General features: G+C 50.6%; 1 protein-coding gene across 6 annotated transcripts in view; it reads right to left on the reverse strand.

The window, feature by feature from the left end:
• GALNT14 (polypeptide N-acetylgalactosaminyltransferase 14) overlaps positions 1-21,914 on the reverse strand; it is a 214,385-nt gene that overhangs the window by 61,063 nt on the left and 131,408 nt on the right. For all 6 annotated transcript variants that reach the window (XM_040496432.1, XM_040496430.1, XM_040496436.1 and 3 more), the window contains exon 2: positions 19,391-19,560. In XM_040496432.1, the coding sequence (XP_040352366.1) occupies positions 19,391-19,560 (170 nt within the window). The remainder of the gene's footprint in view (positions 1-19,390; positions 19,561-21,914) is intronic.

Below are 21,914 nucleotides of genomic sequence, written 5' to 3' on the forward strand. Positions count from 1 at the left end.
AAGTAACAGGATACCGCTTCTGTGATTAGGTTAGGAAAGACTGGGCATCCATCTTTCTGGCCTGCATACTTTGGTGAAGGAAGCTGCCATGTTGGGGAGTCCCACGTGGCAAGGAATTGAGCGTGGCCTCTGGTCAATGGCCTGTGAGGGACTGAATCCTGCCTACAACCACACGAGGGAGCTTGGATGAGGGTTCAGCCCAGTTATGCCCAGTTATGCCAGTGCCTCTTGCTGACTCTTGATCACTGTTTGTGAGAGCCAACAGTCAAGGACCCACCTGGGCCATGCCTGAATGCCTGACACGCAGAAAATGAGATTATAAACATCCTTTTAGGCCACTAAATTGTGGGTAATGTGTTATGCAGCAATAGGCAAGGAATACAAGTACCCTTAGCTACCTGGAAAAACAAGTTCAGCAGCTGTTTGTCAGTCCACTGGGTTCAAAGGCAAATTCTCTTGGGTAGTTGGTGGAAGAGTTAAGCCATTGCATCATGGTACTCCCCACAAAGTGCTCCCAGAGCCCCCACACCTCCATTCCACTGGATGATCTAGGTGTGGGTGCCCAGGAGACCCACATACAGAGAGACGTTCTCCAGTGGTACCTTTTGGGGTTCTTCCAATTTTTATAGATTCAGCTCCCTCAGCAGTTCTTAATATGAACCATACAATACATAGAAAATTGTTGACTCTCTTCTCACTTCTCCCATGGATGGTACATAATAGTAGCCTTCCACATGCACGGAAGAGAAGTTAATTCAGTTCATACAATGGATGTCCTGGGGCTTTAAGGCTTAATTCTCTGGCAGAAAGGTTGATCTAGATGGTGTCGTGGACACCCCTCCATGAACATAAGGCCGTTTAACAGAGGACTTGATCTCGGGGTGAGACTACTTAGGCCAACAAACGCTTTCCCTTGCACCAACATCACCATATTCCTGGTTGACTCTACCTGTCAGGCCTGCTCAGGGCCTGCAGTTCACTTCTGCCTCCTCAGAGTACCGTCCTTGATTTCTCGGCCACCTACTCCCAGCACAATCAGATTTCTAAGAAAACCTACATCTTGACACCATCCGAGTCATTGCAGCCTGTAGATCAGAACAGTGTTCCCAGAAAACAGCACTGCAAGCCCATTTTCCTGGCAATGTAAGAGGGCCCCATAGGGTCTTTGCTGACAACTGGGAAGGTAACTGGGGAAGGAGAGCACTATGATGTAAGAGGCCAGGATATCTGGACTCCCCTAGAGTCTGGCTCAGTCTTGCTTCTACTGTATTTTGCAGCCCTCAGCAGCTGGAAGACCTTTCTCTCTCTCTTTTTTAATATGAAATTTATTGTCAAATTGGTTTCCATACAATACCCAGTACTCATCCCAACAGGTGCCCTCCTCAATGCCCATCACCCACCCTCCCCTCCCTCCCACCCCCCATCAACCCTCAGTTTAGTCTCAGTTTTCAAGAGTCTCTTATGGTTTGGCTCCCTCCCTCTCTGACTTTTTTTTCCCCCTTCCCCTCCCCCAGGGTCTTCTGTTAAGTTCCTCAGGATCCACATAAGAGTGAAAACATATGGTATCTTTCTCTGTATGACTTATTTCACTTAGCATAACACTCTCCAGTTCCATCCACGTTGCTACAAAAGGCCATATTTCATTCTTTCTCATTGCCAAGTAGTATTCCATTATGTATATAAACCACAATTTCTTTATCCATTTGTCAGTTGATGGACATTTAGGCTCTTTCCATAATTTGGCTATTGTTGAAAGTGCTGCTATAAACATTGGGGTACAAGTGCCCCTATGCTTTTTGGCTCCAGACAAACCCCTGAGTTCCTACAACACTAGAGAGTACTTGCTTAGGCACTCCCTACACCACGAGCTGTTGGACAGTGTCTCCAGGAGAAGCCCATGCATGCTCTGTGAATAATGTGTACACACGTCAAATCAGTTGGGCAAATGAGAAATACTGGAAAAATACTAGATCACCTTATTCATGATCTATCGATGAACATGAACATGGTAAATGTTCTGAAACCTCTGTGAGCTTATTGTTTACCAAGATTTGACCTCAGAACCTGACCTCTCCCCACCCATGCACCTTTCCCCCCCCATCCTACAATCCCTTGCCCATAATGAGAACTCAGCTATTTACTGGGTATATGATGAGTAAAGCATAGCATTTAACATCCTACCAAAGAGAATTCTGTGGGACACTGGTTTAGAAAATGTTGGTTCCAGCTCCCTCTTTTTTCAGATGAGGACACGGAGCCCCAGAACAGTGCACTGACCTGCCCAAGGCCACCCTGCTAGTTAGTGGTCAAGCTAAGATCTTCTGGGCCTTACTACTGAACTTGCTGTTTCCTTAAGGCAACCAAGATTGGGGGCGGGGAGCTGTCAGATGATACAGAGAGGCCCAAGGCTCCAGTCCACATGGGGTCACTATCCACTTCTGCCTCTCAGTGTCCTTTAACCACCCTCTCCCTGCCAAATCCTACCACCAAGGTCCCTCTCTACCTCTAATGGAAACTTTTTAGTCTTTGTCTTACTTGTTATCTCTGTAGCATCTGACACTGAGGGTCACACATTTTATTAAATACTTGGTTCTTTTGCTCTTGGCTTTCGTGAAATCACCTTAGTGTGGCTATTCTCTTCTTAGGCTGTCTCTTCTGGGTTCTCCTTTTCTTTCTTTCCCTCATCTAAAATTCTAGTGTTCCCCCCAAATTCTCTTAAACCATCTTCTCTTCAGGCTCTTCTTTGGATTACTCAACTTTTTTCTAAGGCTTCAATTTCCTATCTATTTTCTAATGACCCCAACCTTATCCCTCATCCTGATGAGCACCTTCTCTTGGATGTCCCCATGAGGTGACCTCTTCACCCACCCTCTGCCTCCAGCACCTCGGCCAAGCCTGCTGAGCCCTTTGTGTTCCCCAGATCACCATCTACAGTGTGCCCAAACCCAAGAGATATTCTTGAATCCTGCTTCTCCCCTACCCCCCAACCTAATTAAAGGCCTAGTTCCACCAATCTTTACTTAACTCTCCACCTGGCTGTTTCTCTACATTCCCATCATGTCTTCTCTGGATTACTGCAGCAACTTCCAAGCTGGCTTTATCTCCTTCCAATCTATCCTGCATGCTGCAGCTAGAATGATCTTTCCATACTGCCAATTTTTAATGCATTTCAATGCTGCCCTACTGCTCATGAAATAAAGTTGAAACTCCTAATCACGGCTTACCATCCCAGTGACCCAGCACCACTTGTGACTCCTCCCCTCCATGATCCTAGTTTCTGCCATGTTCTTCTGCCTGACCCCCTCCTTCTCTCTCTGGACTTCTCTGCAGGCATGGCCTCCCTCCTGCATGTCTGAAATGTACTCTTCTCTCTTCCAAGGCCAGGCAGTCTTCTCTTCTTCTAATCTTGGCTTGGAAGTTACTTTCCCCAGAAAGCATTTCTTAATCTCCCAAGGCTTTTCCAGTGTATGGAAGTATACTTTTCCCCCCTTAGGATACCTCTGTAATTTATTACCAAACACTGCGAACTTACTTTTCTGTCCCCTGTACTGTCAGCTGTAGCAAAAACAAGGACACATTTGTTGTTGTGACCTCAGAACGTAGCACGGTGATTAAGCACAGTAGATACACAGCACGTGTCTGAAGAAATGAGTGGATGCGTGAGTGAGGGAGGAAGTAGGTGGGCTCCCACCGGGGCAAAGCCAGAGGGGACACTGTCCCTTGCCAAGTTATGAGTGACACCAGCTCAAGGGAACTGCTGAGCTATAAGATGAGCCAGGTGCCAAGGTCAGTCATACAGAGAAGAGATACCAGACAAGTCACCAAAACTGAAGCTGGAGTATGTAGCCACAGTGGCAAAAACTGGGAGCCTCGGGCGAAGGCTGTCCTGGGACACAGCTGGGACAGTCATCTGGTGCCTGTGCAGAGCTCTGGCGTTTTCTGTGTAGCACTGGAAATACCCAGCTGTGTTTACAGGGCTGGGATGTTCCTCTTGGTTACCAAAGTCTCAGGGATGAGGAACAAGGCATCCACAAGGGAGATGGGACAGACTGACTGCTACCTGACCGGGATGCCAGACATGGCCCAGACACCCTCTTCACCCGGACTCATGCTGTCCAATGTGGTGGACACTGGGCACTAGAGTGTGAAAGACATACGAGACTTCAAAGACTCTGTACGAAAAAGAATGCAAAATAGTTCATCACACTCATGGGATGTCAAAATATTTGGGTACACTGAATTAAGTAAAACATATCATTAAAGTTAATTTCACTTGTTTCCTTCGCTTATAAAATGGGACTACTAGGGGGCGCCTGGGTGGCGCAGTCGGTTAAGCGTCCGACTTCAGCCAGGTCACGATCTCGCGGTCCGTGAGTTCGAGCCCCGCGTCGGGCTCTGGGCTGATGGCTCAGAGCCTGGAGCCTGTTTCCGATTCTGTGTCTCCCTCTCTCTCTGCCCCTCCCCCGTTCATGCTCTGTCTCTCTCTGTCCCAAAAATAAATAAACGTTGAAAAAAAAAATTAAAAAAAAAATAAATAAAATAAAATGGGACTACTAGAAAATTTTACAGTACCCATGTGGCTTACATCTATTTCCATTGGACATCACTGTCCTTGGTATTACTGAACCGTAGCTTGTATGCAATCCAGTTTCAGATTTTAGTATTAGTGTTAGGCAATGGTTTCTAGATGATGGGTTCTTTTGTAGGAGTAAAATAAAACTCAAAAAATTATAAAGACCAGGATGCCTGGGTGGCTCAGTTGGTTAAGTGTCCAACTTCAGCTCAGGTCGTGATCTCACGGTTCGTGAGTCTGAGCCCTGCAACAGATTCTCCGCTGCCAGCACAGAGCCCTCTTTGGATCCTCTGTCCCCTTCCCTCCTCTCTCCCCGCTTGTGTGCTCTCTCTCAAAAATAATTAAACATTTAAAAAATTATAAAGATCGTTACTAGATTTGCAACATTTTATTTTGCAGGAGAGGATATCTGTTAAAGACCCCATCCTCTAATATCATTTCATAAAAGAAAGGGGTTTGGGATGCCTGAGTGGCTCAGTCAGTTGAGTGTCCACTTCGGCTCAGGTCATGATCTCGCGGTTTGTGAGTTCGAGCCCTGCGTCGGGCTCTGTGCTGACAGCTCAGAGCCTGGAGCCTGCTTCAGATTCTGTGTGTGTCTCTCTCTCTCTGCCCCTCCCTGCTTATGCTCTGTCTCTCTGTCTCTCAATAATAAAGAAACATTAAAAAAAATTAAAAAAAAATGAAGGGGTTTAAACACTAAGGCTGCTATTTAATTTAAAATTAAACACTTTAATTTCATAATAATTAAAAACTCTTTAAATTGTAAAATTAAGCTTTAAGAAAATCTTTCTCATGGCCTCCTCTTTCCCCCAACACTGATGATCAGAGTTGCACTGATTCCCATGTGAAAGTACAGCTCAAAGATCCGTCTACTAATTTATATGAGGCTGTGTTTGACCACCCCCGCCATGGCATGGACACCAGACACTGAGGACAGGCCATCTCCACTCGGCTCTGGACCCAGCAGCCCCTGCTCCGTTCTTGGGGGGTGCTGATGCTAATTAGCTGATGCTGATGCTAATATGTCAGTATGGTTTTTCCAATCTCCTATCCCAATTTTTTACCTCCTCCCACACTTTTGCTGCCCATACAACCTGGGCTCAGGACGTACCCCTGACTGGGAAATACAGCTCCCTGGGGCTGTATTTAGGCCTCGTAGAAATGGCCACTGCTCCACTCTCCACAGGACCCCTTTCCTTGTTTTTTCCAGACAACTGATTCGGCTGTGTTATGTTGACCAGCTCCTTCGAGCTGGGACCCTGCGGTTCGGGGGAAACCATGGGTAGACAGAAGTGCCTTCTCTCCATGATGAGGAACTGCTCTCGGGAGGCAGCAAAGAGGCCTCTCTTGGGTTGCTGCCAGGATCTGTGTTAGCTGGTAGCGGGCACCACCCAGATGGCAGCTATGTGCGTGCGTGCGTGTGCCTGGGAGTGTGTGCATACGTGCGTGTGCACACACATAGGGGATAATGTGCTCAAAAGGCAAGTGCAGAGTGTAGCTGGGACCAGGAAGTGTGGAGGTGGGCCAAGGCCTATTTTTGAAATGTTTCTGGAAAAGATTCCTCGGTGTCTGGGACGAGGGCTCCTTCAAGTCTTATTTTAGCCCTGCTTGAATCACATTACACAATAGTAATAACAGACAACACCTACTGAACCCTGGCTCCGTCTCAGGTCTCCTTCCAAGAGCTTTAGATCTGCGCAATGATTCTCAGAGGTAGGTGCTGGGACTCCTCCTCTCTCGTTCTGGAGGGGACTGTGAGGGCAGGTCAGTAAGCAGCAGAGCCTCCATCTAAAACCAGGTGGGCTGACTCCCGGCTCTGTGCTCTCACAGGCTCCACTACGGGACCCTTGGATGGTCATCCGACCTGCGGGCTCCCAGCCTTTATTTCACACTGACCTTTCTCTCTGTCTTTGGTCTTGAAGGGCACATGCTGGAAGGTTCTGGAAAGAGGGAAAAATAACAAGTATCTCCCCTGCTAAAGAATGGTATCTCCCTTTGATGTTCCCTGAGCTATTATTTCCTGATATTTCTCAGACTTTCCAGCTAAAGGATCAGAGAATAGTCAGTCCTTCATTTTACCTTTTGCCTTCAGTCCTCAGACTGAAGTAGCTGAGATAAAACCTGTGGTCTAGTGACTCCAGGAATGTATCCAGGCCCAGCCCACTGAGCTCAGGAATGGTCTGGTTGAGGGCCAAGTGTCCCTTACTTCTTCTTCTCTGGTGGACTGACAACAGTGTGCCCCCTGGAAGGTCCGAGGTAGGGAGGTAAGGAGCAAAGACTTCCCATACCTTCCCAAGCCCTCCTAGGCAGTCCATCCAACCATCCCCAAGTCAGCCCTACCCCACATTCTGCCTCCACCCCACCTTTCATTCTCACTTCCATCTGCCCAAGCTGGGTCCACACCCTTGCAGCTCCTAGACTATTCTTCCGCCTATAGAGTCTCCCCTTCATCTCCTTCCTCCCTGCTTTCCACACTAATGTCCCTAACACATGCTTCACACACCACTGTCCCTACCCTCACTCTGTTCCTTGAAGCCAAACCCTGACCGCATCCCAAGGTCTCCCCATCGGGCTAACTCCCAGCCTTGCCCCACAGTTCCCCTGCCTGAACCTTCCAGCCCTGCTAACCTGGTTCACTCACTCACCTCCAGCACAATCTCCACACACCTCCCCATCCCCACCCCCCACCCCCATCTTCCTGTCCAGGGCTGCTGAAATTATAGCTTTTGTGCCACCCACGTCAGCCCCTACTACCACCCTTCTCGTGGGAGTTACTCCGTTGTCTGCAAAGCTATACTGTCTTCTCCGTGGGCAGGGCCCACTTTTCTACTTCTTCTTGTTCTCAAGGCAAGTTAGTCAACCGACCAGAGTCAATGTCCTCATCTCTAAACCCGAATCACAGCAAGGTGGCTGGGAGGCTTAGCCAGGAGAACATATACAAGGTGCCTACCATGTGTCATGGGAATAGTTTGATCAATAAACATTGGCTGTTTGTGGTCCCGGATTTATGCGCTAACACAGAGAATCCTTTGTTGAGTGAAGGTGGTTTTAAATTTCCCGTGATTTGATTTCCTCCCTCTGTTCCGGAGGATTCTTTCCCGCACCTGCACTCCCAACCCTCATGTTTTCTAGTAGACAGTTTGAGAGTGAATCCAGTGAGATGCCCTTTGAGTCCACAGTCCCTCAGCGGGTACCGATGAAAGGCTGAGTGCCGGGCACTCTGCTGGCATACCCACCCCAAGTTGCTCTAGGTCACAGGAGGGAGAGGACATGTGTCCCTCAGGGTAATGAGTGCTCAGAGGTGAGCACAGGAGTGGGAAGGAGCCTCTGAACTTAGCCCAAGAGGGTGAGATGTCTTCCTGGAGAGCACTCCCTGACCCCATAGAAGGATGCCCTGAGCAGACAGGGCAGCAAAGACGAACAGGAATGAAGCCTCGAGCACAGTCGGGCAGCCGCGAGCCCTGGCTGGCTGGGGAAGAAGTGAGCCGGCAACATTTGAAAGATCTCAGATGGGGAGCAAAGGGTCTGCATTTGGAAAGCTCTCCGTGGAAGAACAGGAGAGGATGGACGGGTGAGGAGTCAGCGCCATGCTGGAGGGCAGTAGGCAGCTGCTGCACTCACCCAGGTGAGAGGGGACAGCCACGGAGCGTGGCAGCAAGGCCAGCGCCCAAGGGCTGTCTAGGAGACAGAGTCAACAGAACGAGGGCAGACAAAGCCGGGCTCCAAAGGTTTGGGCGTGCGTCATAGGTAAACAGCGGGACCTATCCTGAGACGGGGCAGGTGAGAGCAAAGCGGGTGCCTGCTGTCTCGAACGATGGTGGCAGTGGGCTCAGCGAGGCTTGGGGTAAGGAATAAATGTGTCCATCTGACAAATCAAGGAGAAATGCAGAAGAGCAAAGAATCGGGAGAGCAGATACTGCTCTGGTTAGCATTAGAGTCATGGTGGGGGCAGAAGGTGACAGCTGTCTGGATACATGTGTTCCAGTCAAACATCAGGGTTCCTCCTGCTGCATCAGGGATACCAAGGGTAACTACAGCGGCATTGGCCGATCCTGCCCTTGTTACTCCAACGGAGCTCTGGCCGCTACATGACTCCGTGGGTCCCCCTTCTTCTGTCACATCGTGCATCCTTCAGCTGCTTTTCCAGCCCGCTGCTCGCGTCACTCCGTCCCACTGTCTGTCACCCTGGCCAGCACCAGCTTTCCACAGCCGCCTGCCCACAGCTGTCACCTCCTCTGCTCTTTTCATCTCCTGTCAGACACGGTTCCACTTCCTGGCCCCCGGCCCTTGCATCACTCCCTCTGCTGGCCTTGGCTTCCATCCCCACTGTTTTAAAAGTACACATTTCACCAGACGGGGCATCGCGATTGCCTCATTGCTTATTTTGCACTCTGGTTTTTAAAGTAAGTTTGACATTCAGGCAAGCGAAGTGTTTTGGCGCCAGGAGCCAAGGCTGAGGCAGGAAGCTCTGTGCAGAACTTCTCTGCCCGCACCCTCTCCACCCCCGCACCACCTTGTTCTTGGAGCACACCCCAACTCAGAGGTGGAGGATGGGGCGCGGAGCCAGGGCCTCTCCAAACTCATTCCCGCAGCTCCTTGCTCCCTCGGGGCTGGCACCCTCTCCCCACTGCCTCCCAGACCTGCTGAGGAGCCTGGAAAGATCACAAGGCCTGGGTGCCAATGCTGATCCTGGTATTAAGACCATTCTGGTAACTCATCACAGCTAACAGTCACGAGGGCTTACTAGGAGTTGAAGACCATGCTCAGCATTCGACGTGGATTATTTTGCCTCACCCTGACAGCATCCCTGGGTGTGGTTATTATTCCCATTTCACAGATGACAAACTGAGGCTTGGGGAGCTTGAGTAACTCACCCGAGGAGCAGCTAGCAACCAGCAGACATGCCGTAGCTCAGTGCTCACAGGGCAAGGAGACCTAGCCCTGCCACTCAGTCCACCAGTTACGGTGCCTGGGCTCTGTTTCCTCCCCTGTGAGGTGGCGGTGTCCCCTTCACCCAGACGCTATTAAGGTCATGTGACAGGGATGTGAGACCGCTCGGTGAAGTCTCCTAGAGAGACGAGGTGTGGCCACTCTTGTTCTGAGGACTCACCGAGGTTCCAATCTTACTTAGGAATGGTGCCAGCTGCCCGAGCCTCCCAGGATGTCCTCGAGCCCGTTCCGCTAGGCCCGTTTCTTCCTGGCATTAGAGGCACAATGGGGTACATCACACCAGACGATCGTTCTTTGAAGTGCTGGGAGGTAATGGTGACCGAACACAAGAGTGGCAATAAAGGACAGCTCTAAAGGTCCTGCAGGCCCTCTAGTCCCCTTAGGAAGGGAAGTGTGTGAGGGGAAGGATTTATCCCCAGGGGGAGGAGAGGTGCTGCTGAGCTGGAGGGAGCCGTGCTTCTGGAAATAGCCTCCAATCAGATTCAGTTCCTAAGTCAGTTTCTGCACATTCTTCCCAGAAGTGTTTTCAACCAGCAAACAGGGCTGGAAGTGACCTTAATAAGCATCTTTGAGCTACTTCTCTCTTCTTTCCTGTGAGGAAACAGATACCCTGATAGCTGAAGAGTTGGCCACTATCTTGGAAAGGACTCAGGGCTTCCCACGCTCAGTCCAGGGGTTCCCCTCCATTTTCTCACACTGCCACAATGTGCGAGAAAACGTCAGAAAACAATCAGAAGAGAAGCAGGTTATTGAGAATGAACTGAAAATCAGGCTTCGTGCTAGGCTCTTGGCCAAAGGGCCGAGAAAGGTGAAGACAGCAGGTATGAAACACTTGACCGAGTAGTGGTGCGGCCCATGACCTTACGAAGGGTGGTCCACATCACTGATCCATGAGGACAGGCAAACTGAAACCATGGTAAGATAGCACAACTCAACCTCTCAAGGCCTCAAGTGAGACCGACCGCCAATCACTAGTGCCTCACTGCAAAGACGCAGAGCAATTGGACCTCTCATGTGCTGCCGGTGGGGTGGAAACAGGTGCGACAGTTTCATTGGGGGTTTTGCAGCATGTACCAATGCTTCTCGGGACACGTCCACATGTTCACCAAAAGACAAGGACACGACTAACCAAAGGAGCATGGATCATACGAGCCCCACACTGGAAAAAGCCCAAAGGAGCATTCAAAGCAGAAGATATATACATTGCAACATACAAAGAAATACTATACAGCAATCAGAAAAAACACGTCGTGTCTCGCAAAATGTGGCTAGATTTCACGCATGTAATTTTGAGGGAAGCCAGACACACAAGAGTACATACCGTGGAAGCCCATTTTTATATATAAAGTTCAAAAACAAGCAATGCTAGACAATGGCATTTGAAGTCTGGATCGTGTTACCTATGGTGCGGAGTAGGCGCGGGGACATATGGGTGGTTCTGGAAGGCTGAAACTCAGTCTTCTTTATCTTTCTTTCTTTCTTTCTTTCTTTCTTTCTTCCTTCCTTTCTTTCTCTTTCTTTCTTTTTCTCTCTTTCTCTTTCTTTCTTCTTCTCTTTCTCTTTCTTTCTTTCTTTCTTTCTTTCTTCCTTCCTTCCTTCCTTCCTTCCTTCCTTCCTTCCTTCCTTCTTTCTTATTTGATTTTTAAGTAATCTGCATTCAACATGGGGCTTGAACTCACAACCCCGAGATCAAGAGTCCCACGCTCAACCGACTGAGCCAGCCAGGCACCCCAAGTGTCTTCTTTTCCTTGAGGGAGATGTTTGATGTGGGAATGTGGGCATGTTCTCTCTGGAAATTTCTTCAAGCAGTCCATGTATGAACTGTCAGCTTTGCTGTATATATGTGCTACTTTGATTCAAAGTTTATTTAAGAAAAGATGAAGAGAGGTTCTGGGTCTTGGTGTGTATTTTGGTCTTGCGGGGATATTTCAAAAGCTGCAGAAGTGAAAGAATTCAATACAGCCTATGACATAAGCAAGAGCCACAGCCAAGCTCAACAATGCCTTCTATTTCCCTCAGAACTCCAGCTGTCTGGGTGCCCATGACAGCACTAAAGAGAACACCCCAGAATGCAGAGTGCAAATCCAGGGTCTCCTCCTCAGCCTTCTGCCTTCTTAAAAGGGTACACCCCAAAAACAACTAGAAAAAAAATAATTTGGAGGAGAGAATGATGCCACCTTCCCCTTGGTGTTACTGGCCCCTGTGAGCACAGGTGCTTGTTCTCAAGGCTAGCTTAAGGGAAAAGTCTTCCGGGGGGGAAGGGGCCCACTGCTGAGAAGGTACTGGTGGCCTGTGGAGGGTACTAAGGAATGTCAACTTTTGTTCAGAGCGACCCTTCCCAACCTCCTCCTTTCTTCTACAGAAGGATGCTCCTCCCTTAGCGTTCCAGACTTGCCTGTGGTTCCCCATGGTTTGTATGTCCCAAATGGCAATGTCTCTGCTATTCCTGAATGAGCTCATTTGTTGCTGGATAACCTTTGCTGTTTAACTTTTAAGGCTGACACCTAATAACCTAAGACTCAATAATCTGTAGGATAAATTTTTCAGGGGCAATATTTTCATTCCAAATCAGTTTCCCCTCCTGGGTCCTGAACACACTTCTCCGTCTCTTTCCACATCTCTTTCCATCACCTCCTTCCTCAGGCAGCATGCAATAAGGGAGGCAAACCCAGCGGGGAGTGAGGGAAATGTGGGCTCCAGAACCAAAGCCATTTAGTGCCTTTCAAAGGCACACAAGTCCTTCTTAGTCTTGGTGACAGAACACCAGAAGAAATTATTGACTCCGTTAACTACCTGAAATATGTTATATCTATGCCTCCAAGCAAAGCTAAAATAGAGACATCAAACTAATTGGGAATTGGGAAACAGAGTCCTCAAGCATCATCTCTTCTCCTTCTCCTTGTCCCACAAGCACCAGTAAACACACACACACACACACACACACACACACACACACACACATATATATATATATATATGTATATATATCCCAAGCATCTTAAAATTTGAGTTTCAGCCAAGCATTGACTAGCTGTATGATCTTGGACATGTTCCTTAAGCCTTCTGAGCCTGGATCTCTTTAGCGAGGTATAGGCTTCATCTGGTAGTCTTGCTCTCCTGCCTAAGTCTTCATTACCAGGACTGATGCTCAGTCCTAAACCCAGCAATCAGATGGGGGTAAAGGACAGACTCCTTTTCCAAGTCCCCATCAACAACTTTTTCCTCTGGACCAGTTCTCACTTCTCGCCTCTCCCACCTCACCCCAGAGCAAACTCCCCACCCCAGGGGGATCCTCGCCCTGAGGATCCCACATCACACTCCACCCGCCTTGGATCAGCCCCAGTTCAGGCCAAGTTTGGTTTTGGGCATTGCCTACCCTCCTCTGGGGCCGGGGGGCCGGGGCGGGGGGGTGGTGTGTGGCGGTGGTGGTCCCGTGCAACACTGCTGCCTGGCACAGTTCTGCTCAGTCCTACCTTGGTCCCCCTTCCTGTTGGCAGGAGCTCAGCTGACCCTGTACCAGTTAGGGCATCTCCGGGGGTTGCTGAGATGATGAGGAAGTGCTGAGACAAAAGTGAAGGCACCCCAATGTTGACTGGATTAACACTTTGCTACAATGCGGCCCCACGCTTCCCTTTCAGAGTTATTCTCCCCTCCGTCATCCCCACTCCAAGGAAATTACGCTGACTCACACATAACACTGTGGCTCTTCCAACCAATCTCCTCCTCTTCACATATGCTGTTCCCTCAACCTGGGATGCCTGCTGCCCCCTACCTGTCACCCTCCATCCCAGTTTAAATACCATTTCCTCGGAAAAGCCTCCACCTTTCATCCACATGTAAATGCCTTCTCCTGGGTAGGCCAGCTTCATGCTGTTTTGACATTCTTACAGGAAGGCTCCTAAACTTGTATGGTTTGCTCCATGACCAAGACAGTAATAGCAACACCAAAACCAGAACAGGGTGGGAGATGGGCACGTGGGAATCAAGGACAGTAAGTCTGTGCATTAGCTCCAGAATCAAAAATATGGCCTCAGAGCAATCCACAGTTGAGTATCAGGAATCAGTCCCATGTGCATTTCCCCCATAGACCATGAGCTCCCTGGGAGTGGGGACCAACTTCTAGGGTAGAGCTTGGCATGTGGTTAGTGCTCAATGAATGGGTCAAATGGAAAAGAAAGGGAAAATGAATGGATGATTGAGATGCATAATGTTAAAGCTGGAATGAGCTTAAACAAGGTGTGAGAACACATTAGCTAATCCGGTTTGTTCAGAGGAATTCTCATCAGCAAGTTTTCTTGACTGGTCCCCTTTCAAAGGCTGAGATGCTGCCTCTTCAGGAAATCCACCTGAAACTCACAGAGTAGGCAATGATGGAGGGACAGGGGCAGCAGGCAAGGACCCAGGGGACCAGGAATGTAAGGAATCCTGGCCCAGAAGCACCTTCTATCTCTGCCTGTATGTCTTCTCTTCCACTCCTACCCTGGGGAGAACCCCTTCCTGCGCCCAGTATCTGGTACTGAAATTGCCACCCAGGGTAGCAGATACTGTTCTCCTGCAGAACCATTTCTAGGATATTCAGAAACTCCTCCTGCTACCACCCTCCAAGGCTCCCTGGGATTCCAGGATGCTCTGGAGTGAAGCGCACTCAGAGCTACTATCCACAGGCTCACCAACTCCTATATTGAAAAATGGTGCACAGGAGGGATCAGAACGTAGCAGATGGGGAGAGCATGTTTGCAAAAGCTAAGTGGCTGTGATGGGTTTCCTCTCTCCTCCTCTCCGCCTCGATGTAGAATCACCAACTCTGTGCTAAGCTAGTGGAAGAGGCTTGACTCTGAGGGAATATGAACGTTTTTTATGCTTAGCTGTTCCAGCCGTAACGATTTTTATCCTATTACTGCTAAGTGACGAGTACAAGGAGAGAAATGATGATGATCTTTGGCAGCCATTCCAACCGAGTAAATACAAGGAGGCGAGAAAGGCGATCCCAGACTGGGCCACTGCCCCTTCATTTCCCAGGATGAAAAGGAGCAAAGGAAAAATGTCTTCCTGGTGAGATGTATCGAAGTGTGGAATTTTCTCTCCAGGCAAGCGATGGGTATCCCACTGTTTGAACCATTTAGCACTGCACTGGACAAAGGCTGGGAGAGTATGCTGAGGGGAACAATCAAACCAGCTGGCCAGGAGGAGGTGACCTAATGAGGCTTCCCAGCTGTAACGCCTTGCAGCTCACGGCTCATGGGCACAGTCCACCCTGCCACCTGCTCCCTTGCAATCAAAGCAAACCCATAATAAGTATTGCTAGGCAACAGCAAAAATACACGTTTGCTTTATCAAAATATTTCCTCCCTTCTTGAGGGGTGAGTCTCCGTTTAATGGCTTCTTGTCTGCCAGATGTTTTATGTGCTACTTGGATGATGGCAAATCCAGCTGTTACCACCAAAATGTGGTGACAGCGGTGGGGGGGGGGGGAACACCTGGAAAATGAGGACTATTTGTTGGACCAGTCAGTGCTTGATAAACAGGAGAGCTCCCCTGGGAAATCTTTTTAGGCTCACCCCAGCTAGCTGCTATCTCTTCCTTACACTGAAATAGTTACTCATGGCACACTACCCCCACCCCGATAAAGGCAGCCACGTCTTTATCCTCGTGACCCTGCAGGGCCTAGGAAGTGTCCTGGGAGTTAAGGCTCTTGTAGGCATTAACAAGATTGTGGGTCTCAGAGGGAAAATGTAGCAGTAGGTTGCTCCGATGCAAGCACAACTGTTGGGTTCCCACAGAGGCGGGTGGGAGAGGCGAGTACATGTATGCGGATACATCTGGAAAGAGAAGACCAAGCATAGAAGAACGCACTTATGTACAACTGCAGCGACTTGTGCACTGATAAAGCTTTAAGGCCACCTAGTCTGAGTGCAATGAGAACACAAAGCCAAGAAAGGAGCAGAGATGTGCGAAAGGCCATTGCTGGTCACCTGGTTCCCACGCCTTTCACAGGCCCTGGACCAGGGATGGGGAAACTGAGCTATGGCCAAGACATGTCTAAAGGCCGGTGACAGCATGTTTCAATCTCAAGACTGTGAAGACTGCATTAGGTTAAATGTGGGCGGGCATGGGAAAGTTAGGCTGTCAAACTCAAAGGGTGAATGAGCAAAGGATCCACTTGAAACCATAGTTACTCATTTTCTAAACTATCCTGGGTGTGGACAGCACTCACTGGCACCCCCACGAAGTCCAGGAATGGGGAGCTCCAAGCCTGCCTGCTGGCCTTGGTCATTCCACTCTCCAGGGCAACCCGGCCATCTCCACAAAATACCCTGGGCTCCCTGGCTCAGAGGACCAAGAGAACAAGGTGACTGTTCCATCCTGTATGGGGAAATGAAGCCCCCAGCCTCTCTGGGGCTGCCTTCCCACGCTGCCCCGCCACGACGTCCTGGTCAGGGGTTCCACGCTGTCAGCGCATTTGGCTTTTCCATAGGCCCAGCTGCCTATTGGGTGAGAACTTGGGCAGCCTCGTCCTCCTCCCCCACCCCACCTGCTGCCTGCCTCAGTCTCACAGCATCTTTGGATTCCTGAGTGATGCCCCCCAGTGCCCGCCTCTCAGCAATGCTTGCTCTAATGCTCAGCTAATAGTTCTGTCTCAGGCGCTGTCTGCACGCATCCTATAAATCAGAATCCAATTACTGTAGTAAGAAAATTGGAAGCAAATTTAATAAGCTCAGGCCACTCCCCCATGCTGTTTCTTCACTCTTCTCTTTCCAGTAATGAGGGAAAATGCCTTTTTCCTTTCACTGAGTCTGTTCTCCTGTCCCTTCATCTAAAGCCCCCGAGCATGGAGGGAGTGGACGAAGGGGGCTTCTTCTTGGCCCTCTTTCCCTCTTTGCACATGAGGCAGATGAGAGGAAACAGTCAAGTGTCTCTGTGGGCTTAACCCCCCTCTCATTTGTTCAACAAACGTTTCTGGAAATCTTAGCCCACACCAGGCTCTGTAATAGGTGCTAGCAAAGATGAGTCTCCCAGAAGGCCAAAGGCCTTGTCCTGTTGCTGGGGCTGCTGATGCATGTTGATGTTTCCCTCTTGAGAAGTCAGCTAACAAGTGGGGCTGGCTTAACAGCAATGGCTCTCACTGCAACTTTGCCCCTCAGGAGACATCTGGCGATACCTGGAGACATTCTGAGTTGTCACACGTGGGGGCTGCTCCTGGCATCTAGTGGGTGGAAGCCAGAGATGCTTCCCACCTCCTACAATGCACAAGACAGCCCCCACAGCAAAGTATGATCCAGCCCCAAATGCCAGCCACTGATTGAATCCCTAGTCTGTAGGATACAGGCCACCAGAGGACACAACTGGTCAGAGCTGTGACAGGCAGGGCCCAAGAAGGACCCCAGGCACTGCATCCGGATGAAGTCAAGATACAGGGAGTCTGGACTCACAGGATTAAGGGACTTAGCTGGGGGTTTTAACCTCCTGGACACAGGCTCCGTGGGAAGCAAGGGCTGGAAGTAGGAGATCCTGGAGATAGAAGGTCACCCCCCAGTGGGGCCCATCTGAGGGAAGAACACTGGGCTTTGCTGGTGGTTGCTGGAATTCTCATTAGCACAAGAGTGATGTGGTCACAGGGTCAGCCCCATACCAGACATTGCCTGGAGATGGCCTCTCCTGATGCTAGCCTGGGGCTGTGCACACAGTTGGAGCTTAATACCCCTGCCATGGCGGCCGGGTCCCTTGTGCTGGCCTTCATTCCCAATCACTCATCCTCCCCTGTCCCTGGCCCTCATTTCCAATCACCTGTCCTTCCCTCTTCCTGCTCTTTTAGATCAGGATCCACAAATCTGAAATTCTCTGCTCCCAGAACCCCAGCTCCCACAGGGCAAGGTTAGTGCCCTGAGGCAGACATATGGCTGATAGACTTTTCCCCTCTGTCTTCCCAAAGGGGGCCTGGATTTCATCTAAAGCCTCTCTCCTCCTCTTGCTGCCATGCCAGCAGATCACACTCACTTAACAAATGAAACACGCTGCAGAGGGCCCTGAATAGGACCCGGTAAACGTGAGTCCTTGGCAATAGTCTCAGTTCTTCCCCCACAACCAACACATATGTCCGGCCTTGTAAACCGCTTTCATTTCTGCCTCTCAGATCGCAGACCAGGGTGAATGCAGAAATTCATCCTATTCAACGCATCCCTTCGAACCTGTCTGGTCAGCGAACCCCCACCGCCTGCCCTCCTTCTGCAGGTTAGGGTACAGCTCTCACCCAGATGCACCTGCTCCTTTCCTGGCAGGAAGCATCCATTTGTCCTTCCAGAGGGTCTCGCCATCTGGACTCAGGACAAGGAGGGACCTGCCTGGGACCAGTGGGGCTTCTCAGCCTTCTGTGTTCTATTTGCTCTTCTCCTACGTGCAGTCTCTACTCAGGGAAATAAAATGATCTAATTTTTAAAGAAAATTTTAGCAGGTGCCAGGGAACATGATACGTGCTGGGGAATTTTAACAGCAATAATACAAGACTCTGATTTTAAGAAGCTTTCAGGACGGCAGCAGGGAGTGTTCGAGGCACAGCCAGTGCCCCGGATCTCTGTCTGTGGGGGTCTTCCTGCTGCTAAGGAAGAGTCTCGTGGGTACCATAAGAAGAGAGTTAAGTTTACAAACCCTCCAAGTTAGAAGAAGCCACAGATACCTTACAGCTCATCGCTCTGGCTTTTATTTATGTGGGGCAACCGGGACTCCAGCTCTGTTTACGAATGACAGTCACTGACACGGCCTGGTTGAGCTGCTCCATGGGAAACATGCTACGTAAGTCAAGGTTTCTGAGTTGTATGGCCCTGTTGGGGAAACTGAGTCTACCAGCCTTCACAGACTGCCAACTTAAGCACCACCAGACAGGCCAGCCTCATAAGTCATGAAAATCCGTACTGCCCCGGTCATAAACCCGTGTCCACAAGTGGGTACCCGCAGACCCGAACAAAGGTAGAAAGCTAAGAAGCTCATGCCAGCCATATAGCTTCTCAATTTAACCATGCCTTCAAGGCCCTCTACCCCCCACAGGCCAGTCTGCCATTTGAAGCTGGTGCAAAGTGAAATTCCTGCAGGAGACACAAACTTGTACCCGTGGGCCATTGGTGCAGCTGGGTCTCCCAGTTGTGGGCTAGGAGGCCAGCACAGGGGAGCTGGGGTCAAGGCTGACCTACTGACTCAGGCCTCATCAGGAAGCAAAGGGCCACTTCGACTCCAGGAAGGATTGGTAATGAGGCAACGTGCCATCACAAAGGCTCTTCTTGTTTAGAAAGAACCTTCCTGCATCGTTCCAGGCCTGATCTCCGCAGCCCATCCGGAGGTGTGGCCTGACCAAGGACATGGCAGAGTGGAGGCCATGTGAACGGGCTGCTCTGAAGCAGACAGCAATGGCATGTAATCTGAGGCCCCTCTGATTTTTCCATCTCACAGGACGAAGTGCGCCTGGGCTGTCAGAGGAAAGGACCTCCTCCAGTGACAGATGAGGCCACCAACCTGACTTCCCAGGGATCTGCCCATCCTGCCCTCCCTCTGTTTGAAAGCCAGGCCAGGCCGTGGGAATCTGCCAGGGACAACGGGCCCAGGCTACAGGGTCTTTAGTGCTCTGTGACTTTGCGGTGAGGCAGGCAAGGTGCAGGGGGCTCCCCCCATTCTCCCTGCAGGCGCTTGGGGACGCCTCGCAGCAGTGAGCAGCACAGAGAGGGTAAACTACCACATCACAAAACTTCAGCATCCAGCCGGCCACGGATGGTTCGCCCGCCCCCATTGTTGGCATGGGCACCGTGCAAATCAAGCCTGCTGTGGCTCTGTCATGACCTCAGGGAAGAGCAGAGAGTAATAAGGAGGAAAATAGGGAAGTACCTCAAATGGCGAGTGTCCGGGACGGCCCGATTGCTGGAGATCCGCTCGCTTTCCCGCTGGTTGAAAGCATACAGCTTATAGGGATCGTCACCAATGCGCCACTTTTTGGCGTTCAGATACCGCCGCTCATCAAACTGGTCCCACAGGTCTTCCCAGTCAGTGTCCAAATTCTGTGTAGCACAAATGGGCAGTCCGTGAGAATGGCTCCCAGCCCTCCGTCAGCCCTCTCTGTCAGCGCCCAACTGCAGAGAACGGAGTTGTCCTGGCACAGTCCAGCCCAAAGATGGGGCCAGAGGTAGGACGTTGGTAACACCCCCAGCAGCAATAACAGAGAACAACACAATGAAGACAGCTACCATTTGCTGAGTGCCATGTAGCAGGTGTTGTACGAGAACCTTTACCCACTTCTTACAGTAGTTCTAAGAGGTGGACAGTTCTCACATTCCCATTACACGGACAAGAAAACGGCCTAAATAAACTGAGTACCTTGCTCCGGATCCCACAGTTTGGAAGTGGCAGGGCCGGGACTTGGGTCCTAGAAGCCTGACCCCACAGGCCAGCTCTCCAGGGTAATTTGAGAACACCTGGCTGAAAAACGCCAACACACAGCAGGTGCAAAATGAGTGTCATTCCTCCCTGTGCCACAGGAAGAGATGAGAAGTAGGCGCTCCATCTATAATGGTGTGCTACCCACCAGATGGACCCTGGCGTGTTCCTTTCTTCCTCCAACCCCGGACTCTGTGGTTATTTTTAAGAAGCATCAGTCCCTCACCGTACGTGGAGACAGCGCTTGAGAATGCAGAAGGTGGCTTCTGTACTCAGGATCTTGTTCCATCCTCCCTAAACGCTCTGTGCTGAGCTGGGAAGACAAGTTTTCACAAGGCTTACAGGCTCGTCTGCACAGGTAGACGGTGGCAGAGGCCCAAAGCGGAGCGCAGTCTCCTGGGCCCTCTGGGGCCTCCACACAGCAGAGGAGGCGAGGGGATTTACACGGGGAGGGGACGGCTCCTGCCCAGAGCCAGGCCGCCTCGTCTGCCCTGCCCGCACCACCTCCGCAGCCAAGCGGAGACTCTCCACCCAGCCAGCAAGGTGCGGGCTTCTAGAGCCTCCACAAGCTGGATGCTTCCCTCGATGGCCACTGCCCAGTGGGTGCTGACACCATCACCTCTAGAGGAGAGCCACTGAGCCCTTTCAGGTTCACCAAAGCAAAAAGCATTCTGTATCTCTGGAAAGAACCTATTGACCGGACTCTGCCCTGGAATGTGGGGGCTGGGGCTCTGGGGCTGGCATCATCACCAAGGATGAGATGCTCACTTATGTGTTTTGACCCTAGTCGCTGTGCAAGCGTATGAAAAGCTGACTGGGTACTGTCCATGCCATCACTGACCAGGATGCCCTCCTGTACGTGGGGAGCCTGACAGGAAGGCCCCGGGGCAGGCCCCACACATGCTAGGGCAGGGGCTCCACCCACAGAAGGCAGCTCAGAGGGGCAGCTCGCCAGGGCACACATTTATCTCAGATACCACTTGATTTTATCTAGTAATTGATCTTTCTCTCTCTCTCTCTCTCTCTCTCTCTTCCTGTTATCTCCTTTTGAAACAGCATTCTCCTGCTAATAGCACAGAATGAAGCTTAGGAAACCAGCGATTTTTATCCAATAATGGATCTTATTAATGTCTTGGGATACTGCTGCTATACAGGGGGTGGGGTGTGAGATCCCTGGCCTGTGCTGTGCAATGTCACAGCCTGACAGCTGTCACCCATGCTTGGGACATCACTACAGAGCGACCCTGACATCCTTCTCTGCAGAGAAGGGCCATGGGGCCCCACACCACCTCCCACTGGCTCATTCCCAGTTAAATTCTCTGCAGTTCCCTACATGGTAAGTTCCTACAGAGCTCTGTGCCACAGAGGGGAGATGCAGAGACAGAAGGCTGCAGAGGGGTTGCAAGGCCACAGAGAGACATGCACGAAGACACCCATGACACCTATGCCAAAGGGGTGAGGGAAATGGGGAGGGCTTCCTGGAAGAGGTAGCAAATGAATTAGTGCTTGAAAGAGGAGCAGACAGTTTGCTTTGCTTAAGAGGAAATGGGAGGGGAGATAACAGGCATACTGAAAACCCAGATATAAGGCAGGAAGATCCGGAGGAGGGGGAATCCAGTCAGGGAATGGCTAGCTCAGGGATGGGGAGGCCCAAAGTGGAAATTGCAAAGAGCACACGAGGGAAAGAAAGCTCTGAAACACAGCTGGGTCTGTATGAAGCGGGTCCAACGGAAAGGTCTCTGGCCACATGTGCAGGACGAAGTGGAGGGAAGAGACTGCCATAAGGAGCCCAGTTGGCAGGGGACCTCAGTAATCCAAGCTGGTGGGAAGGGAAGCCTGCACTGGGGCAGTGCTGGGGCGTGGCTGGACAGCTCCATGAAGCAGTTGGAGGGGCAGGCCCTGTGGAGAGGCACCGCGGCTGGAGAAAGGGCAGGTAAACACCCCTTGGCCTCATCCCCTACTCTCTATTCACACCAGA

This window comes from Herpailurus yagouaroundi, unplaced genomic scaffold (genome assembly GCF_014898765.1).
Source record: "Herpailurus yagouaroundi ecotype Mexico unplaced genomic scaffold, PumYag 188, whole genome shotgun sequence".
Taxonomy (NCBI): Eukaryota; Metazoa; Chordata; class Mammalia; order Carnivora; family Felidae; genus Herpailurus; species Herpailurus yagouaroundi.